The 20,813-nt window shown below is 43.6% G+C and overlaps 1 protein-coding gene across 9 annotated transcripts in view; it reads right to left on the reverse strand.

Moving 5' to 3' along the window:
- Positions 1 to 20,813, reverse strand: part of ST3GAL3 (ST3 beta-galactoside alpha-2,3-sialyltransferase 3) — a 198,327-nt gene that overhangs the window by 62,420 nt on the left and 115,094 nt on the right. For 6 of the 9 annotated variants that reach the window (XM_072724227.1, XM_072724228.1, XM_025992030.2 and 3 more), the window contains one exon: positions 13,925 to 14,017. The exons of the other annotated variants lie outside the window; for them this stretch is intronic. In XM_072724227.1, coding sequence (XP_072580328.1) covers positions 13,925 to 14,017 — 93 coding nt within the window. The remainder of the gene's footprint in view (positions 1 to 13,924; positions 14,018 to 20,813) is intronic. 9 annotated transcript variants of the gene reach the window in all.

The following is a 20,813-nucleotide window of genomic DNA, read 5'->3' on the forward strand; positions in this document are numbered from 1 at the left end:
ATTCTAGAGGACAGAAGTGTCAGGACTCAGTGACTAACTGGATATTTGGTTGAGAGAAGGAGAAAGAAGAACTCTCAGATTTCTGGCTCAGGCAACACTCTCAGGTAGATATTGGTGTCATTTACTGAAATAGGCAATAGGGGCTGATTAGATTTAATAGAAATTCAGTGAGTTGGTCACATTGAGTTTGAGATCCTTGAGTCATCCAAGTGGAGCTGTCCAGCTGGAAGTTGGGTATCTGGGTCCAGAGACCAGGAGCTGAGAGTCATTGGCACATAGGTGTTAGCTGATAACAGCCAATTAAGAAGTGAAGAGGACCGTAACTGAGCCCTGGCACACATCAGCATTTGAAGGTGGGCACAAAAGAAGAAGGCTGAAGAGGGACTGAAAAGGAACAATCAGAGAAGCAGGAGGAGAACTAGAAGGGAGTTTGGCCAAAGAATTACTGAGAGGAGAGAGTTTCAAAATGGAGGAAGAGATCAATACTGCCAAATACTTCAGAGAGGTCAGAAAAAGAGAAGCTCTACCCTTGGGTTTGTCAGTTAGTCCTTTCAAGTGATCTGAGCAAGAACATTTCAGGGAGGGAAGTGGTGGGAGTGGAAAAAGCAATTGTAATGAGTCTCTGCACACTCTTGGTTGGGAGGTACTCAACTTGCTCTTAGTCTGGAAGGACAATAATTTTGTAGAAGTGGATGGTGCTCTATTCTCCTCTATAATTTAGGACAAAGTTTAGTAAGGATGACTTTCAATCTTACCATCCCTCCCTGGTATTGCAGTGATAAGAATCCCAGGATCCTTCTTGGAAGAGCAGAGAGGGAGGATCTTTGGGATATGGGGATACCACATTGCCCTGGCCAGGAGCCCATAAGCTTTCAAACCCCCCGAAGGCAGTGCAATAGGTCTCCTCTGCCTTCTCACACAAGGGTCCCAAAACACACAGCTGGGACTGTCAATATTCCAGACTTCCTGCCTCAGAGAGCTCGGCATGGTTTCAAAGGCCATCCCTACATTCTCAGGAATTCAACCAGCTTGGACCATGGCAATAATTCCTTAACGGTATGAAAATCACAGATACACACAGTCACAGATAGACACCGTGCTCCTTGGCCTTTGGAAAGCCAAGTGGATCTCAAGAGAAGGGAGGTTTTCCTCTGTAGAAATGGACAAGAAGGAAATTTCTACACCAGTATCTCATCAGCCACCACCAGACACCTGGTAGACTTCTGTACTATGGCTACTAGCCAGCCTATCCATGAGATAGCCTCTAGGAGAGGAAGCAGCACGTGGCAGGTAAGCTGGAGGGCTCTGTGGTGCTTGGGTTCAAAACTCAGCTTCATCGCTTCCAATCTTTATGACTTTAAGCAAATCGATCGATTCTCTCCACCTCCACTTCTCATACTTAAAACTGGCTCAATGACAACACCTATCTCATAAGATTGTTGGGAGGATTAAACCAGAAAAGATAGGAAAAGGTCTCAGCAGAAGACCTGGCACACTGAGAAGTATTAGCTATCACTGCTGCTGCTGTCTGGCTCTGCAGCATGGCCACAGCCTGGGCCTGGATTCTGCTTTCTGCTGAAACTGCTTGACCCACACTTAGCCTGTAGATGCTATGCCTGCTCCCCATGCTAAGTGGCTCCACTGGCCACCATCTAAAAGACATTAAATTAAATCTTTCACCAAGGTCTGCCTGGGTGGCTCAGTTAGTAAAGTATCTGACTTGATTTTGCCTCAGGCCATGATCTCAGAGTCATGAGATGGAGCCCCACATCGGGCTCCATACTAGGTGTGGAGCCTGCTTAAGATTCTCTCTCTCTCCCCTCTAAAATAAATAAATAAGTAAAAAGAAATCAATCTTTCACCAAAGCACAAAAAGTGATTCAAAAGCAGGTAGCGAAGTATTGCCAGGAAAACGGAGAGTGTCAATTAAGGTTTCATCAGCTATACTTTTTGCTTTAAAAGCTTACACTCCTTCACTCCACCCCTAAAAATTACATTTTAAATATTTATCATGATCTATTCTGGGAGCTTCCTTCCTGGAAAAAAAAAAAAAAACTTATCCGATCATAATAAAAGTCATTGAGAAAACAGAATTCACTTAGTAAGTGTCTAACATTAAAATTTTCTGGAATGATCAACATTTGTAGCCCCAAAATAGATTATCTCATTTCATTCTCTTGACTAATGAGATAAGTAATGCCCAGACTTTTCCAAAATCACACAGTATGTTAAGTGAGAAATTTGTGAGAACTTTCTGTCTCCAAATCTCATCTCTTTCCAATCTTTCATGTATTAGTATATGACAAAATAATAAATTTTCTACATCAAAAAAATTATTTTCTTCACTCTTTCCATTAGAAGAGTATTTTACCAACATCCCTCACACCTTAAGCCTCTCCATCTCCTACGGTCAGAAATTAATATCCACTCATAGAACAAATATTAAATGCCTACTAAGTGTTAAAGCCTCTATGTTAAGTGTTGGCAGCCATGGACAAGAGCACGTCTCTATGCTGAGAAGTTCACAGTCTACTATGAAAGAAATATCAATAATTTTAAGTACAATGACAGAGCTATGTAGGTGACACTGTGGTGGTATAGGTTGAGGAAAGAATAACTGAGTGGGTGCAGAGAGATGGAGGTCAGTCAGAGAAGGCTTCCCCTTCCGTGAGACCAACACTGCTCAGAGCAGAGCAGATGCTCAATAAATCTGAGTTCCTTTGGGCCTTATTCTCCCCTCTTCCCTGTCTCTCTCATTAGAAGAAGATGTCTCCAAGCAGGCAAGTCTCAGGAAAAGAAAGGCAGACTTCCCAGCAGACAGCACAAAGGGTGAAAAAGGGAACAAGCTGGCTTCCTGAGAAGCAGGACTCTGTAGGCAGAACAGGCTGGCACATTGGCATCCCTTCCATTACCACCGCCTGCTCCTCCATATGTACCCCAGTGTGAGAGTCAGTGACAGGGTGGGCTCCACAAGGAGCAAGGCTTAGAAATAGAGTAAGAATGTATGTTTCACAGAGCACTCAGTGGAAAAAAAAAAAAAAGATAAAGATTTATGGTTTATTTTTATTAGACTGTGTCATAACTAACACATCAAAACTGCATTAAGACCTTCTGTGTCAAAATGTTGATGCTATAAAAATCAAAATCCTGATTTTACTTAGTACATTTGGTCAAAATAATCAAGAAATGCTAGCTACAGTGTTCCTGGGTGGCTGTCAGTTAAGCATCAGCCTTTGTCTCAAGTCATGATCCCAGGATCCTGGAATGGAGCCCTGCTTAGCAGAGAGCCTTCTTCTCCCTCACCTTCCCACTTGTGCTCTCTCACTATCTCTGTTGTTATCTCTGTCTCTCTCTGTCTCTCTCTCTGTCTCTCTCTCTCGCAAAACAAAACAAAACAAAAGGTGAACTACCCACAGGGAAAAAAGTAAACAAACCTAAATTACAACATCACTCCTAACACCACAAACAACACAAAACCAAACAACAAAACCCCAGATGGATTAATAATTCAAATATAAATAATAAAGTCATAAAAGTACCTGAAGAAAGCATAGAAGGAGGCACCTTCACAGACTACTATGTGCAGATGTAAATCCAAAAACTGCTTGCAGAAGGCAATCCACCAGGAACTTTCAAAGTTTCAAATGCTTATAATTGTGATCCAGAAATATTATTCTTTATTCTCGATGATCTTAAATGTGTAGAAAGTGACGCACAGAGAAGATTATTCAATGATGTAATAGTAATAGTAAATGATGTAATTTAAGTAAAGTAATAGTAAAGATGAGAAATTACCTAAATGCCCATCAATAGGTAATCACCTAATAAACTATTATACATCTGTACAACCGAATGCCATGTAAAACAGAATAAGGGACTTCTGTTTCTAGCCATGATGGAATAACAGGGATGAGGTTTAACCTCTTACCTTTAACAACTAGAAAACAAGCTAAAATACATGAAAACACACACACACACACACACACACACACACACACACACACAATTTCAGACCACTACAAGGGGTCAATGGTCTTTCTGAGTTGAGAAAAAAGGTCACAGTTTAGAAGACCAAAGAGGCTAGAATTTGTGGAGAAGACTAGAAGATAGAGCTGTATAGAAAGCTCTAGAGATCTGCAAAGGGGTTCCCTTAGATCTTTGGCCAAGCACTCATCTGTATATGTGAGAGGAAACTCTGAGGCTGAGGGAAAACCACCAGGAAGCAATTCCTGATGCTCATATAGGGCTGGGAAGTGTTAGTGTTCACACAAACCCAAGTGGAAATAAGTCCGTCAGAGTGGAAATATCTCATAAAGCACAAGGAATGGGTCAAATCCTCAGAATGGTACCACATGAGAAATGAGGATAAATTAGCCCCAGACAAAAGACCACTCACAACCTGCACTAGTGGTGTGAAAAGGCAGCATCACAAGGCTACAACTGATTCCAAGTAACTCAACCCCATGCCCAAGCAAAATCTAGCACTCTTTAAAAGAATATGACAAAATCTAGCACAGAAAAATGTAAACTTTGCAATGTCTGGAATCTAATAAAAAATTACCAGGCAAGGAATACAAATAGCCAAAAAATAGGGGTCATAACCAGAAGAAAAATCATCAAGAGAAACCACCCCAGAAATGACAGACATGATGGAATTAGCAGACAAGGATGTGAAAACAGCTATTGTAAATATATTCCACATGTTCAGGAAGGTAGAGGAACACATGAGCATACCAAGGAATGAAATGGAAGATATAAAAAGACCTAAATGGATCTAGAGAGATTAAAAACTCAATATCTGAAATGAAAACATACCAGATGGGATAAACGGCTGACTGGACACTATAAAAGAAAATTCAGTGGACAGGAAAACACAGCAATATTAACTATCCAAATGAGGCACAGAGAGAAATAAGATTGTGGGGGTAGGGAAGGGAAAAGCATCAGTGGCCTATAGGATCCCCTAGAATCCAGGGAAGAAAGGTAAGGTAGAAAAAATATTTAAAAAAAAAAACAAGGATAAGAAAAAAGTCCAAATCTGATTTTTAAAAAGTCAACTATGAACCCATAGATCCAAGGAGCTAAAAAAAAAAAAAAAAAAAAATCCCAAACCAAATTAAAGAAAACCACAATAAGCCACATCATAATCAGGTTACTGAAAATCAGTGACAAAGAGAAAATCTTAAAAAGCAAGCAGAGGAAGATAAAGACATTAAGTATGAGGTAAAACAAGATAAGAATGACAGAGACTTTCATTGGAAACTATGCAAGCCAAAAGAAAATGAAGTTCTAACTTTGAAGTACTTGGTATGTGTGAAACTGTCAACCTAGAATTGTATACCCAGTCCAAAAAAACAAAACAAAAGAAAACAAAACACTCTTTCAAAACTTAATGTAAAATAAAGATTTTATCAGAGAAACCAAGGCTGAAAGACTGCATTACTGTCAAATCTGATTCATAAGAACCATTAAAAAAAGTTCTTCAGGCAGAAGAAAAGAGAAACCATATGGAAATATATATCTCTACAAAGGAAGAAAGACCAACAGTAAAAATTAACTTGTGGGTAACTATAATAGACTTCTCTCTCATTAAAAATTAAAAAGAGGGCAGCCTGGGTGGCTCACCGGTTTAGCGCTGCCTTCAGCCCCGCGGTGTGATCCTGGAGACCCGGGATCGAGTCCCACGTTGGGCTCCCTGCATGGAGCCTACCTCTCCCTCTGCCTGTATCTCTGCCTCTCTCTCTCTCTCTCTCTCTCTCTCTCTCTGTCTCTCGTGAATAAATAAATAAAATCTTTTTTAAAAAAAATTAAAAAGAAATTGGGGGCACCTGCCTGGCTCATTTGGTACAGCATGCATCCAACGCTTAGTCAAAGGGTTGTGAGTTCGAACTCCACATTGGGTATAGAATTTACTTAAAAATAAAGTCTTAAATTTTTTAAAAATTAAATTGTGGTAAAATACACATAGCATATTACCATCTTAAACTTTTTTTTTTAAGATTTATTTATTTTAGAGAAAGAGAAAGAGCACACAAGGAGGGGAAGGGACAGAGGGAATGGAAGAGAGAGAATCCTTAAGCAGACTCTCCACTGAGCATGGAGCCTGATGCAGAGCTCAACCACAGGACCTTGAGATTATGACTCAAGCCAAAATCAAGAGTTGGACACTTAACCTACTGAGCCACTCAGGTGCCCCCATCTTAAACATTTTTTTAAAAAGATTTATTTATTTATTTATTCATGATAGGGAGAGAGAGAGAGAGAGAGAGAGGCAGAGACACAGGCAGAGGGAGAAGCAGGCTCCATCCCGGAAGCCCAACGGCAGGACCCGATCCCGGGACTCCAGGGCCGCGCCCTGGGCCAAAGGCAGGTGCTAAACCGCTGAGCCACCCAGGGATCCCCATAAACATTTTTTCTTTTTTTCTTTTTTTTTAAAGATTTTATTTATTTATTCCTGAGAGACACAGAGAGAAAGAGAGGCAGAGACACAGGTAGAGGGAGAAGCAGGCTCCATGCAGGGAGCCCGACATGGGACTCGATCCCAGGTCTCCAGGACCGAAGGTGGCGCTAAACCGCTGAGCCACCTGGGCTGCCCTACATTTTTTTTAAAGTAAGCTCTATACCCAACGTTGGGCTCAAACTTATGACCCCAAGATCAAGAGTCACATGCTCCACCAACTGAGCCAGCCAGGTCCCCTCCATCTTAAACATTTTTAAGTGTACAATTGAATAGTGTTAAAGTACATACATACATATCATTATGCAATCAATCTCCAGAACTCTTTTCATTTTGCAAAACTGAAACTCTTTATCTATTTTTTTCCCTTTGCAAAAACTTGGCATTTACTAGAAAATAAAGTTAATTTTATTTATTTATTTATTTATTTATTTTTAGTCTTTATCTAATAAACAACTACTTCCCACTGCCCTTACCCCCAGTTGCTGGCAAACATGATTCTGTTTTCTGTCTCTATGAATTTGGCTACTCTATGTAGCATATAAGTGGAATCAAAGGTATTTTTCTATGACTGGCTTATTTCACTTTGCATAATGTCCTCAAAGTTCACACATGTTGAACACATGTTCACATACACAACACATATGTTGCAGCATATTAAAATTTCCTTTCTTTTTCAGGCTAAATAATGCTCCACTGCATGAATGTACCATATTTTGTTTATCCTTCCATCTCTCGATAGACACTTGGATTGCTTTGGCTATTGTAAAATAATGCTGCTATGAACATGGGTGTACAAATATCAATTTAGGACCCTGCTTTCATTTCTTTTGGGTATATACCCAGAAATGGAATTGCTGGGTCACAGAGTCATTCCATTTTCAATTTTTCTGAGGAATTACCATACTGTTCATAAACTGACTGGACCATTTTACATTCTTTTTTTTTTTTTTTTTTTTTAAGATTTTATTTATTTATTTGACAGAGAGAGAGCACAAGCAGAGGGAGTGGCAGGCAGAGGGAGCAGGAGAAGCAGGCTCCTCGCCAAGCAGGAAGCCCAATGCAGGGCTCAATCCCAGGACCTCGGGACCTTGGGACCCCGGGACCATGACCCTAGCTGAAGGCAAATGCTCAACTGACTGAGGCATGCAGGTGCCCCTCATTTTACATTCTGATCAACAATGCACAAGGGTTCCAATTTGTTTGTTGTCTTCATCAACACGTTTTTCTCTTTCTTTCTGTCTATCCTTCCTTCCTTTCTTCCTTTCTTCTCTCTCTCTCTCCCTCTCTGGATAGCAACCATCCAGTGAGATGGTTATTTATTCATGAGAGACACACACAGAGAGAGAGAGAGAGAGAGAGGCAGAGACTTAGGCAGAGGGAGGAGCAGGCTCCACACAGGGAGCCTGATGTGGGACTTGATCCTGGGACCCCAGGATCATGCCCTGGGCCAAAGGGGGTGAGATGGTAGCTCACTATGGGGGCGAGATGGTAGCTCACTATGGTTTTGATTTGCATTCCCTAGTGATTAGTGATGTTGTGTTTGTTGGGTCCTTTGTATATCTTCTTTGGAGAAGTACCTATTCAAATCTTTTGCCCATTTTTAAATCAACTGTTTTGTTGTTGTTGATAGGTGTTGAGCTGGAGTTCTTCATATATTCTAAATATAACTCCACATCAGATGTATGATTTGGAAATATCTTCTCCCACTCCGCAGGCTGCATTTTCCAGTTCATTTCTAAATCACTTTAAATAGCTGACTATTTAAAACAAAAATAAATAAGAACAATGCCATGTGGATTTATAATACATAAATGTAAAATGTATGACAAAAATAGCACAAAGGACAGGGGTGGGTAATGGAACTATACTGTTGTAAGGTTCTTAAACTCTAGATGAAGTCCTGGAATATTATATTAGAGTAGATTACAGGATTGCTTGAGTGGCTCAGTCGGTTAAGTGTCTGCCTTCAGCTCAAGTCATGATCTGGGATCATGACATCATCAACCCTGAGATCAAGCCCTATATCGAGCTCCCTGCTCAGCAGAGAGTCTGCTTCTCCCTCTGCCTCTCCCCCTGCTCATGTTCTCTCTCTCAAATAAATAAAATCTTTAAAAAAAAATTAAAGACAGATTGTAAACACTAGAACAATCATGAAAAATATAAAACAAAGAGGTATAGATAACAAGCCAACAGTATGGGTAAATTGAAGCCATAAAACACACATTCAATTAGGAGGCAGAAAAGGAAAGAAAAAAAGAACAGAAAATGGGTATCAAGATAGTAGATTTAAATCCAACCCTATTGGGATCCCTGGGTGGCGCAGCGCTTTGGCGCCTGCCTTTGGCCCAGGGCGCGATCCTGGAGACCCGGGATCGAATCCCACGTCAGGCTCCCGGTGCATGGAGCCTGCTTCTCCCTCTGCCTATGTCTCTGCCTCTCTCTCTCTCTCTCTGTATGACTCTCATAAATAAATAATAAAAAAATTTAAAAAAATGAAAGGCAAAATAACATATAAAAAAAATAACCATAAATCCAACCATATTGATGACTACATTAAAAGTAAATGGTATAAGCACTGCAATAAAAGGCAGACATTGCCAGGTTGGATAAAAAAGCAAGACTCGACTATGTGCTGTCTATAAGAAACCCACTTTAATTATAAAGACACGGGATGCCTGGGTGGCTCAGTGGTTTAGTGCCTGCCTTTGGCCCAGGGCATGATCCTGGGGTCCCAGGATCAAGTCCCACATCAGGCTCTCTGTGTGGAGCCTGCTCCTCCCTCTGCCTAAGTCTCTGCCTCTCTCTCTCTCTCTCTCTCTCTTTCTCTGTGTGTGTGTCTCTCATGAATAAATAAATAAAATCTTTAAAAAATAATAATAATTATAAAGACACATATATTTAAACATAAGAAGACCAGTTCTGAATTGAACCAGCCCTGAGAACCAACTTCTCTGAGGCTCAAGGGTAAACAAAAAGATATGCTGCCCCCCAAACACACACAATAGTAAAAGTATGGGGAAACATCAAGCACAATGAAGCTAACTCTAAAAAGGCTGGAGTAGTTACATAAGTATCAAACAAAGAAGATTTCAGAACAGAGATTATTATACCAGAGAAGAAGGGACATTTCAAAATATTGAAGGAATCTATTCACAGCAAGGGAATATAACAATCCTAAATGTATAAAAACTAGTGGCACAGCCTCAAAATATGTGAAGCAAAAACTAATAAATGAAGACTTCAACATCCCTTTGTCAATAACTGACAGAAAAATCAGTAAGGATGTAGGAAACTTGAAATAATCAACCAGTATAATCTAATTGCCATTTATAGACTACTCAATCACTGCAGAAAAATTTTTAAATGCACACTGAATATTTATCAAAACAGACCATAGTTTATCCCACAACTCAGGTCTCAATCAACTTCAAAGTGTTAAAATCATACAAGAAAATATTCTGATTACAACAAAAGTAAACCAGGTATCTGTAACACAAAGATACTTGGAACAACCTCAAATATTTGGAAATTAAGCAAAACACTTCAAAAGAACCCATGGGTCAAAGTAGAAATCACAAGTGAAGTTAGAAAATATCTTTAATGCAAAGAAAATAAGAATATAATATCAAAATTTGTGGGATGTAGCTGATACAGTTTATAGAGGGAAATTTATAGCATGAAATCAAGGAATCAAGAAATCAAATCAGTGGTCCTAACTTCTATCTCAATTAACAAAGAACAAATTTAACCCCAATAAAGCGTATGGTAGGAAAAAATAAAGGTGAGAGCAGAAAACAATGATCATAGTGAAAAAAATGAAAAGAGAAAAACCAATGAACCCAAAAGCTAGTTCTATGAGATCAATAAAAATGATAAACCTCTAACCAGAAAGACTAAGAAAAAAAGAGAAAATATATAAATTACCAATATTAAGCATAGTAAGCCAATACATTCAACAACTCAATGAAATCCACAAATTCCTCGTCTGGTACAACTACCAAAGAAGAAACAGGAAAACCTGAATACAAATAAGAAAGCTCTGGGGGTGGGGGGGGGAACAAATAAGAAAGCTCTAGATCTAATAAGGAAGTGAAATTCTTCACCTTTTTTTTTTTTTTTTTAGAAATGTAATTCTTTATTTTTATTTATTTATTTATTTATTTTTTGTAATTCTTAATTTAAAAAGGCTTCCCACGACGGGATTTTTTTTTCTAAGATTTATTTATTTATTTGAGAGACAGCATGGGTGAGTGAGAGGAGGGACAGAGGGAGAGGGACAGAAAATCTCAAGCAGACTTCCCAATGACTGTGGAGGCCAGGGCTCGATCTCAAGACCCACAAGATCATGACCCGAGCTGAAACCAAGAGTTGGGAGCTCAACCACCTGAGTCACCCAGGTGCCCCAAAGGAATTTTCTTAATACAAAACCTAGGTAGCCCTAGATATTTTTGCTGGTAAATTCTATCAGTCATTTAAAATATAAATATAAAATAAAACCAGTACTAGTTCTGTACAAAACTTTCAGGAAACTGCAGATGAAGGAGTATTTTCTCACTCGTTCTATGATGTCAGCATTACCCTGATGCCAAAACAGAACACTGTTCAGCAATAAAAAGAAACAACTGGGGGCACCTGTGTGGTTCAGTCAATTAAGCAGCTGCCTTTGGCTCAGGTCATGATCCCAGTGTCCTGGGATAGAGTTCCACACGGGGCTCCCTGTTCAGCAGGGCGCTTGCTTCTCCCTTTGACCCTCACCCCACTTGTGCTCACACATTCTCTTTTCTCTCTCTCTCTCTCTCTCTCTCTCAATGAATGAATGAATGAATGAATGAATGAATGAAATCTTAAAAAAAAAAAAAAGACCAAGAACACCAGAACGCAGCTCTGGTAAAGAAGATGCCTATATCCAGCCCTGTGTGTTTCAAGTGCCTCCTGGACGCCAGCGTATGTACCCAGCATACTGTGATTGGGGCCCAGGAAATGCAAATACAGGCGACACAAGATACCAAGCCTCAAGGAGTTCCTGGCCCAGCAGGGGGCGGGGGGCTTGATGTGCACAACTCAAGTCTCTGCCCTTTCCACTACTGTCTTCTCTCTCATCCCCAACTCAAGCTCTCTCTTGCTGTCTCTCTCTCAAATAAATAAAACCTTTAAAAAAAAAAAGACAAAAGATACACACGATACACATATGAATCTCAAATGCATTCTACTAAATGAAAGAGGTACACTCAAAAGGCTTCGACTGTATGATTCCATTAATATAACACTCTGAAAATACTATAGGAACAGGAAATGATCAGTGGTTGTCAGGGGCTGGGGGTCAGGAGAGAGGTTAACTACAAAGCAGCACAATGGAACCTTCAGGAGCCGATGATGGAAACGTTCTATTGGACTGCTGTGGTAGTTGCTCAAAGGTATGCATTTAGCAAAACTCCTACAACTACACCAAAAAGTAAATTTTACTGTATGCAAATTAAGCTTCAATAAATCCTACTTTAAAAAAATTATAATATATCCATACAATCATATGTTACACAATCATTAAACAAATAAGATTATCATATATGCTGATAAGAGGATAATCTCCAACATATATTGTTAGGAATAAAAAACAAGATACAAAATAATAAGTATGTGATGTTTCTATTTATGGTACTACTGGCAGTCTCTGGGGCAGGGATCTGGAGCAGGAGTGTATGCCCTTTTACATATTTTCAGTTATTATTTAACCATATGCTTGTATTACTTTCAATTAGAAAAAGCCAAAAAAACAAACCACATCTATATCCAGGTCAAGGAAAACTCACAGGCATCTGGTCCAGGGGACTGAGTCAAGTAAGCCCTAGAAAACATGTATAAGGACATGGAACATAGCACCAGATACTTTAGAGCTGCTCAATAAATAGCTGGGGGAAGAAAGTTATTTGGAAGCAAGTAGGAAGGCAGACCTTAGACAAAGAGATCCCTATCTGGAAACCAGATATTCAGCCAGCAGACCCCCCGTTTTTGACAAGGAACTAAGCTTGATCACTCACATTAGAAAAAGAAAAGGAGTGGGGTGCCTGGGTGGCTCAATAGGTTAAGAGTCTGACTTTGGCTCAGGGTCCTGGGATTGAGCCCCGAGTCAGGCTCCCTGCTCAGTGGAGAGTCTGCTTGTCCCTCTCCTGCCTCTCCCTTGGCTCATGCCTTCTCTTTCTCTCTCAAATAAATAAAATCTAAAAAAGAAAGAAAAAAGAAAGAAGAAAGAAAGAAAGAAAAGAAAGAAAGAAAGAAAGAAAGAAAGAAAGAAAGAAAGAAAGAAAGAAAAAGAAGCATAAAAACCACATATTCTGGGGATCCCTGGGTGGCGCAGCGGTTTGGCGCCTGCCTTTGGCCCAGGGCGCGATCCTGGAGACCCGGGATCGAATCCCACGTCGGGCTCCCGGTGCATGGAGCCTGCTTCTCCCTCTGCCTGTGTCTCTGCCTCTCTCTCTCTCTCTCTCTCTCTCTGTGACTATCATAAATAAATAAAATTTAAAGAAAAAAAAAAAACCACATATTCTGGATTTACTTTCAGGCAAGCTGTTTCTCAACACTCCTCTGCAAGCACACTATGTGCCCTAACCTCACCCTGCTCAGGCATGGATGCAAGCTGTTCCCCCAGTGAACAGATCCCACCCCAAGAGGCCACTTCCAGGGCTCCTCTGAGGTCTGAGTCCTACATCCCATCTCCCAGAGGTTCCTGGGCAGTCTTTCCTCCAACCCCTCTAAGTCAGACACTACAAGAACTTTCTGAAGGAACAAAATGACCCCGACAGTCTCATTGCACTCCAGGCTGCAGACAAACCCATCCTGGCATGTCAGAACCTTCTCTACACTACGGCTTCATGGAAAGAAAACTCGAGAGGAAAAGGCAGATATGTAAGCAAGGCCCCTCAGCAGTGGTAAAAGGAACTCCCGGGGTTTGGAACAGTTTCTCTCAGCAGGCCCGGTATCAGGAAATCAGGAACTCCAGAATGCAAGATGGACAATGAGAGAAGGTGCTGGAACAGACAGCCTCTGAAACTCTTCTTTGTTTCTTGCTTTATTTGGGTATGTTTCCCTGAAGCTGGGTAGTTCTGATACTACAGCTTGGCTCGGAGCTTCTGTGCTGGGTAGCCTTGTCTGGCTGCCTCCGGGTACCTGGCTTCCAAGGAGCAACCACACAGGTTCGACCCGTTCCCTCCCCTCCAAAGAAACAGGCTGGCAGGTGTAAGCTCCCAGAGGCAGGACAGAGTATGGTAGAGCAAGGACATAGAGTGGGACTGAGGTAGGAACCAACCCCAAACAAGTCCTTTCCAGGCACCCCTGGACTCAAGGACACAGTGAGTGAGTTACAACAGAATCTCGCATGCTCAGAGCACATCACTTATGCAGCATTGGGGTTCTGATTCCTGGGCCACGGACCAGGCCGTCTGGGCGGTGGAAAGAAACAGAAGCACTTACCGGGGAAAGATGGCAGTCATCAAGGCCGAAGCATAGCCAGGCTTGCAAGCTCCCTCTGAAAAGTTTGCGTACTTGGTGGCTAACTCAGCAGGCCTATGGGGAGAGAAGGAAAGTCACAGCTTGTTGGGCACGGAGCAGTCAGTGGTGTCCATTCTTGAAGAGCTGTAGGTAAAGAGCTTGAATAAAGCTTCATTGTCTACAATCAGCCTTTCAGCCCCTTTTCCACAAAAAGGGTTCAGGGGGAAAAAAAAATCCCAAACCAAAAAACCCTAAAGGAATAATAGGTAGATAAATGAGCAAGGCCCCTCTGTAGAATTTGGTCAAAGGGGGTGCCTGGGTGGCTCAGTCAGTTGGGTGTCTGCCTCGGGCTCAAGTCATGATCCCAGAGTCCCAGAATCCAGCCCCAGGTCCGGGCTCCCTGCTTCTCCCTCTGCCCTTCCCCCTGCTTGATCTCTCTCTCTCTCAAATAAATAATTTTTTTTTTTTTTAAGATTTAACGTATTTATTCATGAGAGACACAGAAAGAGAGAGGCAGAGACACAGGCAGAGGGAGAAGCAGGCTCCACGTAAGGAGCCTGACGTGGGACTGGATCCCGGGTCTCCAGGATCATGCCCTGGACTGAAGGTGGCGCTGAACCACTGAACCACCCAGGCTGCCCTCAAATAAAAAAAAAAAAATCTTAAAAAAAAAAAGAATTTGGTAAAAGGAACTCACTGGGTTTTGCACAGATTCCTTGCAGCAAGCTCAACTCAACACCAAGGACGTGAGGAACTCCATCCAGGCTCCTGGACAAGGCACATGGGAGAGAGCCGCCCAGGCTCTGACAGTCACGGGCACTGCCCTTCCAAGCCTCATCGGGGGACCCAACACGACACGCCGGCCACGCCTGCCTCTGCTCTCTCCACACACACACAGTGGCAACCACTCTCAGGGGCCTGAGCGGAGTCAGACAATGTTGGGGCTGTTGCAGTAACAACTAGATGTTTAGTTGAAGACGCTCTCCTGCTCTCCTATCCTCTCTGCCTGGAACGTTCTTCATTATCCCTCACCACCTGGCTCTGCCTACCCGTCCTTTGCAACCGAGCTCAAATCTCACCTTCACTGGAGTCCTGCCCTGACCCTCAGGTGGGGCTAAGTGGCTCCCCGTGCCCCACGGCCCATGCCCCTGCCCCCCACATTACAGGCCCAGCCCAGAGGCGCTGCCACACGCTACTGTAATTGCCGCTAGTACGTCTGCCCCCCTACACTGTGCATTCCCACGGCTGGGGCCTGGTCTGACCCTGCATCCCCACGACCTTGCACAGAGATGGGCCCACAGAAGACGCCGAGAAAGTTTTCTGAAGGAACAAAATGACTCTGATACAGTCTCAATGCACTTGTCCTGAAAAACAAGACCACCTGGGGAGCCCACAGTTCAGAGTGTTTGCTGACCATCTGCGGGATGTTTTTCCGAAGACGTGGGTGTTTTAGCCCTGGCTTTGTGGCTGCGACTACAGTCATGTCACTAGGGCATCAGTGTCCTTATGTGTTTGATGAGGGGCTGGAGTCATTGCCGTGCGGCCCAAACCCCTGCCAGTGCAGTCTGGAGAGAAGCACACTGGGACAACAGGACACACGCAGGGGCTGTGAGGCTGGAGGCCATGCGTGCTGGGGCACCTGAGGGAGCCCTGGCGGGGTGCCAGTCCCTGGGCCCATCCCCCTACCCCCCCTTGGGCCTGTGGCCAATGCTGCTCTGCGGCACGGGGGGCCCCCTGGTAGGTCTCCCTTCAGGCCTGCCTTCTGCAGGAACTGGGTGCGGCAGGGGCAGGGCCAGCGGGGAGGGGGCTGCCGCCCACACTGGCTCTCCAGAAACCACAATGTGTCTGTGTGATTCACTCATGTGCCCCTGCGGGTCTAGCCCAGGGCCCTGCGCAGAGTAACTCCTCACTCAATGTAGACAAACTCTTCTGCATCCCTGTGCCCCTGCTTCTAGAAATCTACTTTTTTTTTTTTTTTAAGTCTTTCTTACCAATGAAATGTAAAGCCAGAAATGCAAATGCCAATGCCAAGGGCTAAGCCAGAGTTAGAGACTTTATTTGGTAGGCAAAAGAAAGTCAAAGGTAGGGATCCCTGGGTGGCGCAGCGGTTTAGCGCCTGCCTTTGGCCCAGGGCGCGATCCTGGAGACCCGGGATTCTACATCGGGCTCCCGGTGCATGGAGCCTGCTTCTCCCTCTGCCTGTGTCTCTGCCTCTCTCTCTCTCTCTGTGACTATCATAAATAAATTAAAAAAAAAAAAAAAGAAAGTCAAAGGTTTAACAAGAGAATTTACGTAACAGTACTCTCTTATGTAAACAACTGTTATTTCCGAAACAAAACACAAAACTTCAGGACAATTCATGAACTTGCGGGAAGCCCTCAGACAGGGCACTGGTGACTGAAATATAGGTGACTGAAATATAGATTTTGTTACTTCTTCAGCAGCCATGTGAGTAGGTGGCCATGAGTTATCAATTTACACATGAGCTCAGGAAAATGAAGAGACCTAACCAAGATCAGAAGGCTCGTCAAGTGGCAGCCTTGGTAGATTTGTGCAGTGTGGATCACAGAGGGAGGCACGGAGTCCTCGGCTAGCACAGAAGTGGTGAGGGCTGGTGGGGAGGGGCAGAGAAGAGGGCCACGAAGGCCTCACACCGCGCTCTGAAAGTACGCCCCAAGCACCGAGGTGTCCTGAGTCCTTCATATCCCTGTCTCCCAGTCCCCCACCATCTGTGGGCCTGCCTTCTAACTGTGGGTTTCTGTGTTCTTTCTGAATTCCAGAAGTTTCACATTGAAGACAGAAATGTATATACAACAAGAGAAAAGCCTGTGGCCACATCTTTCCTCTCTCCAGTTTATACCATCAACCTGTGGCAAGGTGCTTCAAGGATTAAGGGCCATGGGCAGTGTTGTGCCCAAGATTGCGAATCCGAGAAACCACCAAGGAGCCGACACCGATGCAAGCGCACGAGGGTTTATTAGCAAGCTCGAGCTTGGGTCCAAGTGTACCCGACACTGTGGAGCAGGGGCTTGGACCCCGAGGTGGGTTACAGCTGGGTTTTTTATGGGCTGGTCTAGGGGATTTTCAGAAGGGGTGGAGGAATTTTTTTTTTCCATTCCAATATGGGAGCAAAGGGTTGGGGAGTCTCTTAAGATCTGATATGGGATTCTCTGAGTTCTGTTGTCTTTCTGATATGGGATTTCCTGCCGAGGGCATTCTGAGCTTTGTTCTCATTCTAATATGGGGCTTAATTGAAGTAAGGTAAAGTTCAGCTCTTATTCACAGGGCCTGAGATGGCTGTACTTGTGCTAACGCTGAACTTAAGGTGGAATGGCCTTAATTTTTCTCGGCCTCCACAGGCAGTCCAAGGTCCGAGGACTCAGGTAATCTCTCATGGGGAAGAGGGGCCACTGGTCAGATGGGGCACGGGGAAGCCAGAACTCAGCCGGGAAGGCTCTTCCCATGAGAGCGCAAGGTAGCCAGATGTGGAGGATGAGCAGCTCTAAATCAACCCCCCATTGAGAAAGCAACAGTAACTCCTAAAACATACAGCCCCGGGACAGTGGGCCAGGTCAAGTTATTACCAAATTAAAATGCCTTAGCAATGGCCTCTGACTACCCCAGGGAGAGAAGAATAGGGGGAGTGTTGGGGAGTCTGAGTCATCCAGCAGGCTGGGACCTCTGGGGCAGTTAGCGGTCAAAACCACCAAGATTAACAGTCGCCAACTCCCTCAGGCCAGAATAGTTAGTTTCTCTAAGGCACTCACACTCCAAATGCCAGGAGGGCCCCACAGATGTCTGATCAAATCATTCAGCCCTTGTTCTTCTCATACTCTCCAGCTGGCCTTTCATTTTGGGAGATTTAGCATTTCAACCAGTAAGAGCACCCATTGTCCTGCAAACGTGACTACCAAGCCCCTGGGGTGAAGAGTGTGAACCACTGCACTCAAGAGGAAATCCAGATAGACAGACTGGAACCCAAGAGAAGGAACCACACTTCCACTCAGCTGCTGCAGCCAGGAGCACGGGGTTGAAGGATCAGGCCAGGCAACGGGTGGCAAATGGGAAGAGCATAGAATCTGGAATGAGAAACTTTCACAGAAGACACTGGCACGTTGTGTGACCTTGGGCAAGTAATGGAAAATCTGATTCTCAAGCTTCCTCATCTGCAAATGGGAACCACTTAATTCCCAGGGATCTTGGGAGGATGTGGTGAGAAAGCACACTTGGAGGGGCTGGCTGTCCTCTAGAGCACCACACGAAGGCTATGTGAACCATGAGGTGGAAGAGGCAGGCATCCAGATCACGGAGACTGAATCCTTCGCTCCAGTTTGGATCCTGTCTTTGCAGAGGGTCACTGAATGATGGCCAGTGGGAGGGAGCATTTAGGGATCAATGTTTGGGAGGTGAGGAGGCTGCGAGAGGCTGGAAGGGGCAGTGCATGGGACAGAATACTCTTCTAGAGAGAGTAAGTAGGTGCTCTGTCAGTTGCCAAAGGTGAGGAAGTGTCCCAAGAGGGACAGAGGAACAAACTGCAACAACACACTGGAGGGCCTGGTAACATGTGGCCACTGGCTTGAAAGCTGGCTTTGGCAATGGGGAGGTCACTCCTGAACTTGACAAGAGCTGGTTCACTGGAGAGTGGGGGTGAAATGCTGATTTCATTGGCTTTAAGAGAAAACAGAAGAAGTGGGGTCATGGTATAGAGACCATGGTTTTTGCTATAAAGGGAGACAGAGAAATGGAGCAACAGCTGGAGGGAGGAAGCAGGGAAAGATGTTTTTGAGGTTAAAAGACAGTTGAGCATGTTTGTAAGTTGGTTGGAATAAGAGGGAAACTCCTGATGTGGCAGAGATGGGACAGTTGTAGGACAAATGTCCTCGAGGAGGTGGCAGGGGGGGTGGGGGTGGGGTGGAGAAAAGGACCCAATACAAAGTAGGAGGGCTTGCCTTCCTCTGCTCACCCTCCACCCTGGCCATCTTTGCAACATTCGGTTAAGCACCATTCCCATCCCCAGCAGAACCAACCCACCTGCCTGAAGACCCCATTTCGCCCAGCCAGCTCCACCTTAGCTTGCTTGTTCCCATGTTCTCTTTCTCTCCCGCCTCCTTCTCTTCCTCCTTCTCATTCGTTCATTCATTCATTCATGCATTCACTCGACAAAACATTTAGAGGCAAAAAAGTCACTCTGCTTGGATTTGTGTCCTGGCTCCACCCCTTCCTAGCTGTGCGACTTTGGGCACGTTATTGAATTGCTCTGTGCCTTTGTTTCCACATCTTTAAAAACTGGGATGATACTCATACAACCATATTGAAAGTTAGGTTGAGAATAAAGTACTTTTAACTAACTAGAATTAAAATTTTTTTTAAAGACATGACAAATAAACACAAAAACAAAACAACAAAACAACCAAAAATAAATTGCATCCAGGTCTTTGTGTAGCCTAAAGTTCATTTGTTTTTATCACTGAATATTAGTTAATTGTATGGATGCCCCAAACTTTGTGCATCCATTCACCTTGACAGATATCTTGGCTCCTTCCAGTTTTGGATGATTTTGAATAAAATTGCTATAAGTACTCATTTAAAAAGGAGAGAGAGAGAGAGAGAGAGAGAGAGAATAAAGTGCTTAGTATAATGCCTGGCACTTAGTTTTCTCTCAATACATGGTGACTGTAAAAGCCTTGCTGTTGTGTGCCAGACACTGGCCTGGGATTAGGGACCCAGCGATGGCCAGGACCTGGTTATGGCCTCCCACTGGTTACACTGAACAGGAACTGTCCTTTTAAATGATCCTTCTATCCTAGACCATGGTAACTAAGCATGGTGCATAGCAGAACGGTGCAAGGCATAGAGTACATAAGCACCCAACAAAACCTTTGTTGGAGTGAACTCAACTGGTTACCTTGACTGGCTGGAAGTACAATTAACAAAGTGTGAGGGAGAGATGGTGATGGCTGGGGGGAAATGGAGATGGGACTCTGAGGGTTCTCCCTAGGCTTCTACAGGCCAGTGGTGGGCATCTTGTGAGCAATAATCTAAGTTCTAGAACCTTCTTAGAGAGGACTAAAATCAGATCAGCCCCTGGCTGTCTGTCTCCTCATTCATTCAGCCCCTAGTTCACCAGTTCAGGAACTGGTCTTCACAATGAAACAAGAACACGCAGGTAACACCTGACACACTGCTTGATAAGCAGTGTGTTAATAAATATTAGTGTCCCTTCAAGCAAGTATAGTAATTTAATCAGAGATAGCCAATATTATTGTCAGAGGGAACTGCCTGAACACACCAATAAGAATCCTCAGCCCAGGGCTGGTCCCACCACTGCTTCTTCAGTGCTATCCTCTCTAACTTCCCTGATGAAGATGTATTTCTCCAATTACTAGAGATCTGTTTCTGGAACATGACTTGGGAAATGGCAGATGCAGGTTAGGTTAGCTTTCATAACCCTATTCTGTTGTTAAATACTTTCATTTTTATTTCTTTCTGAAGTAGACTAACAAAAGAAAGGCTACTAACTATGGCCATAGGTCCTTTCAAGCTCTGAGATGAAACTCTTCTCCTTAAGGATAATTTCTCTCTCCTCTGGCTGCCTCTTCCATCTGACTTCATAATTACAGATCTGCTGGCTCTTCGCATCGTTAGTCTCTTAATTCACCCACACTTGGCAGTTGCCAACCCATCTTGTGAACTCCACTGCAGGCTGGGGCTTCCATACGGTTTTTGCCCCACTTACGGTGATCTATAATAAACTTGGCAGCATTGTCCTATGTCTCTTTCATCGCTTTAAGGCAGAGAGACTGCTTGATCTGAGACATCTGGAATTTGTGATATTTCTCAGCTCTAGAGGACTTGCCTTTCAGCTCTTGCT

The sequence above is a fragment of the Vulpes vulpes genome, chromosome 10, assembly GCF_048418805.1.
Source record: "Vulpes vulpes isolate BD-2025 chromosome 10, VulVul3, whole genome shotgun sequence".
In the NCBI taxonomy this organism is placed as follows: domain Eukaryota; kingdom Metazoa; phylum Chordata; class Mammalia; order Carnivora; family Canidae; genus Vulpes; species Vulpes vulpes.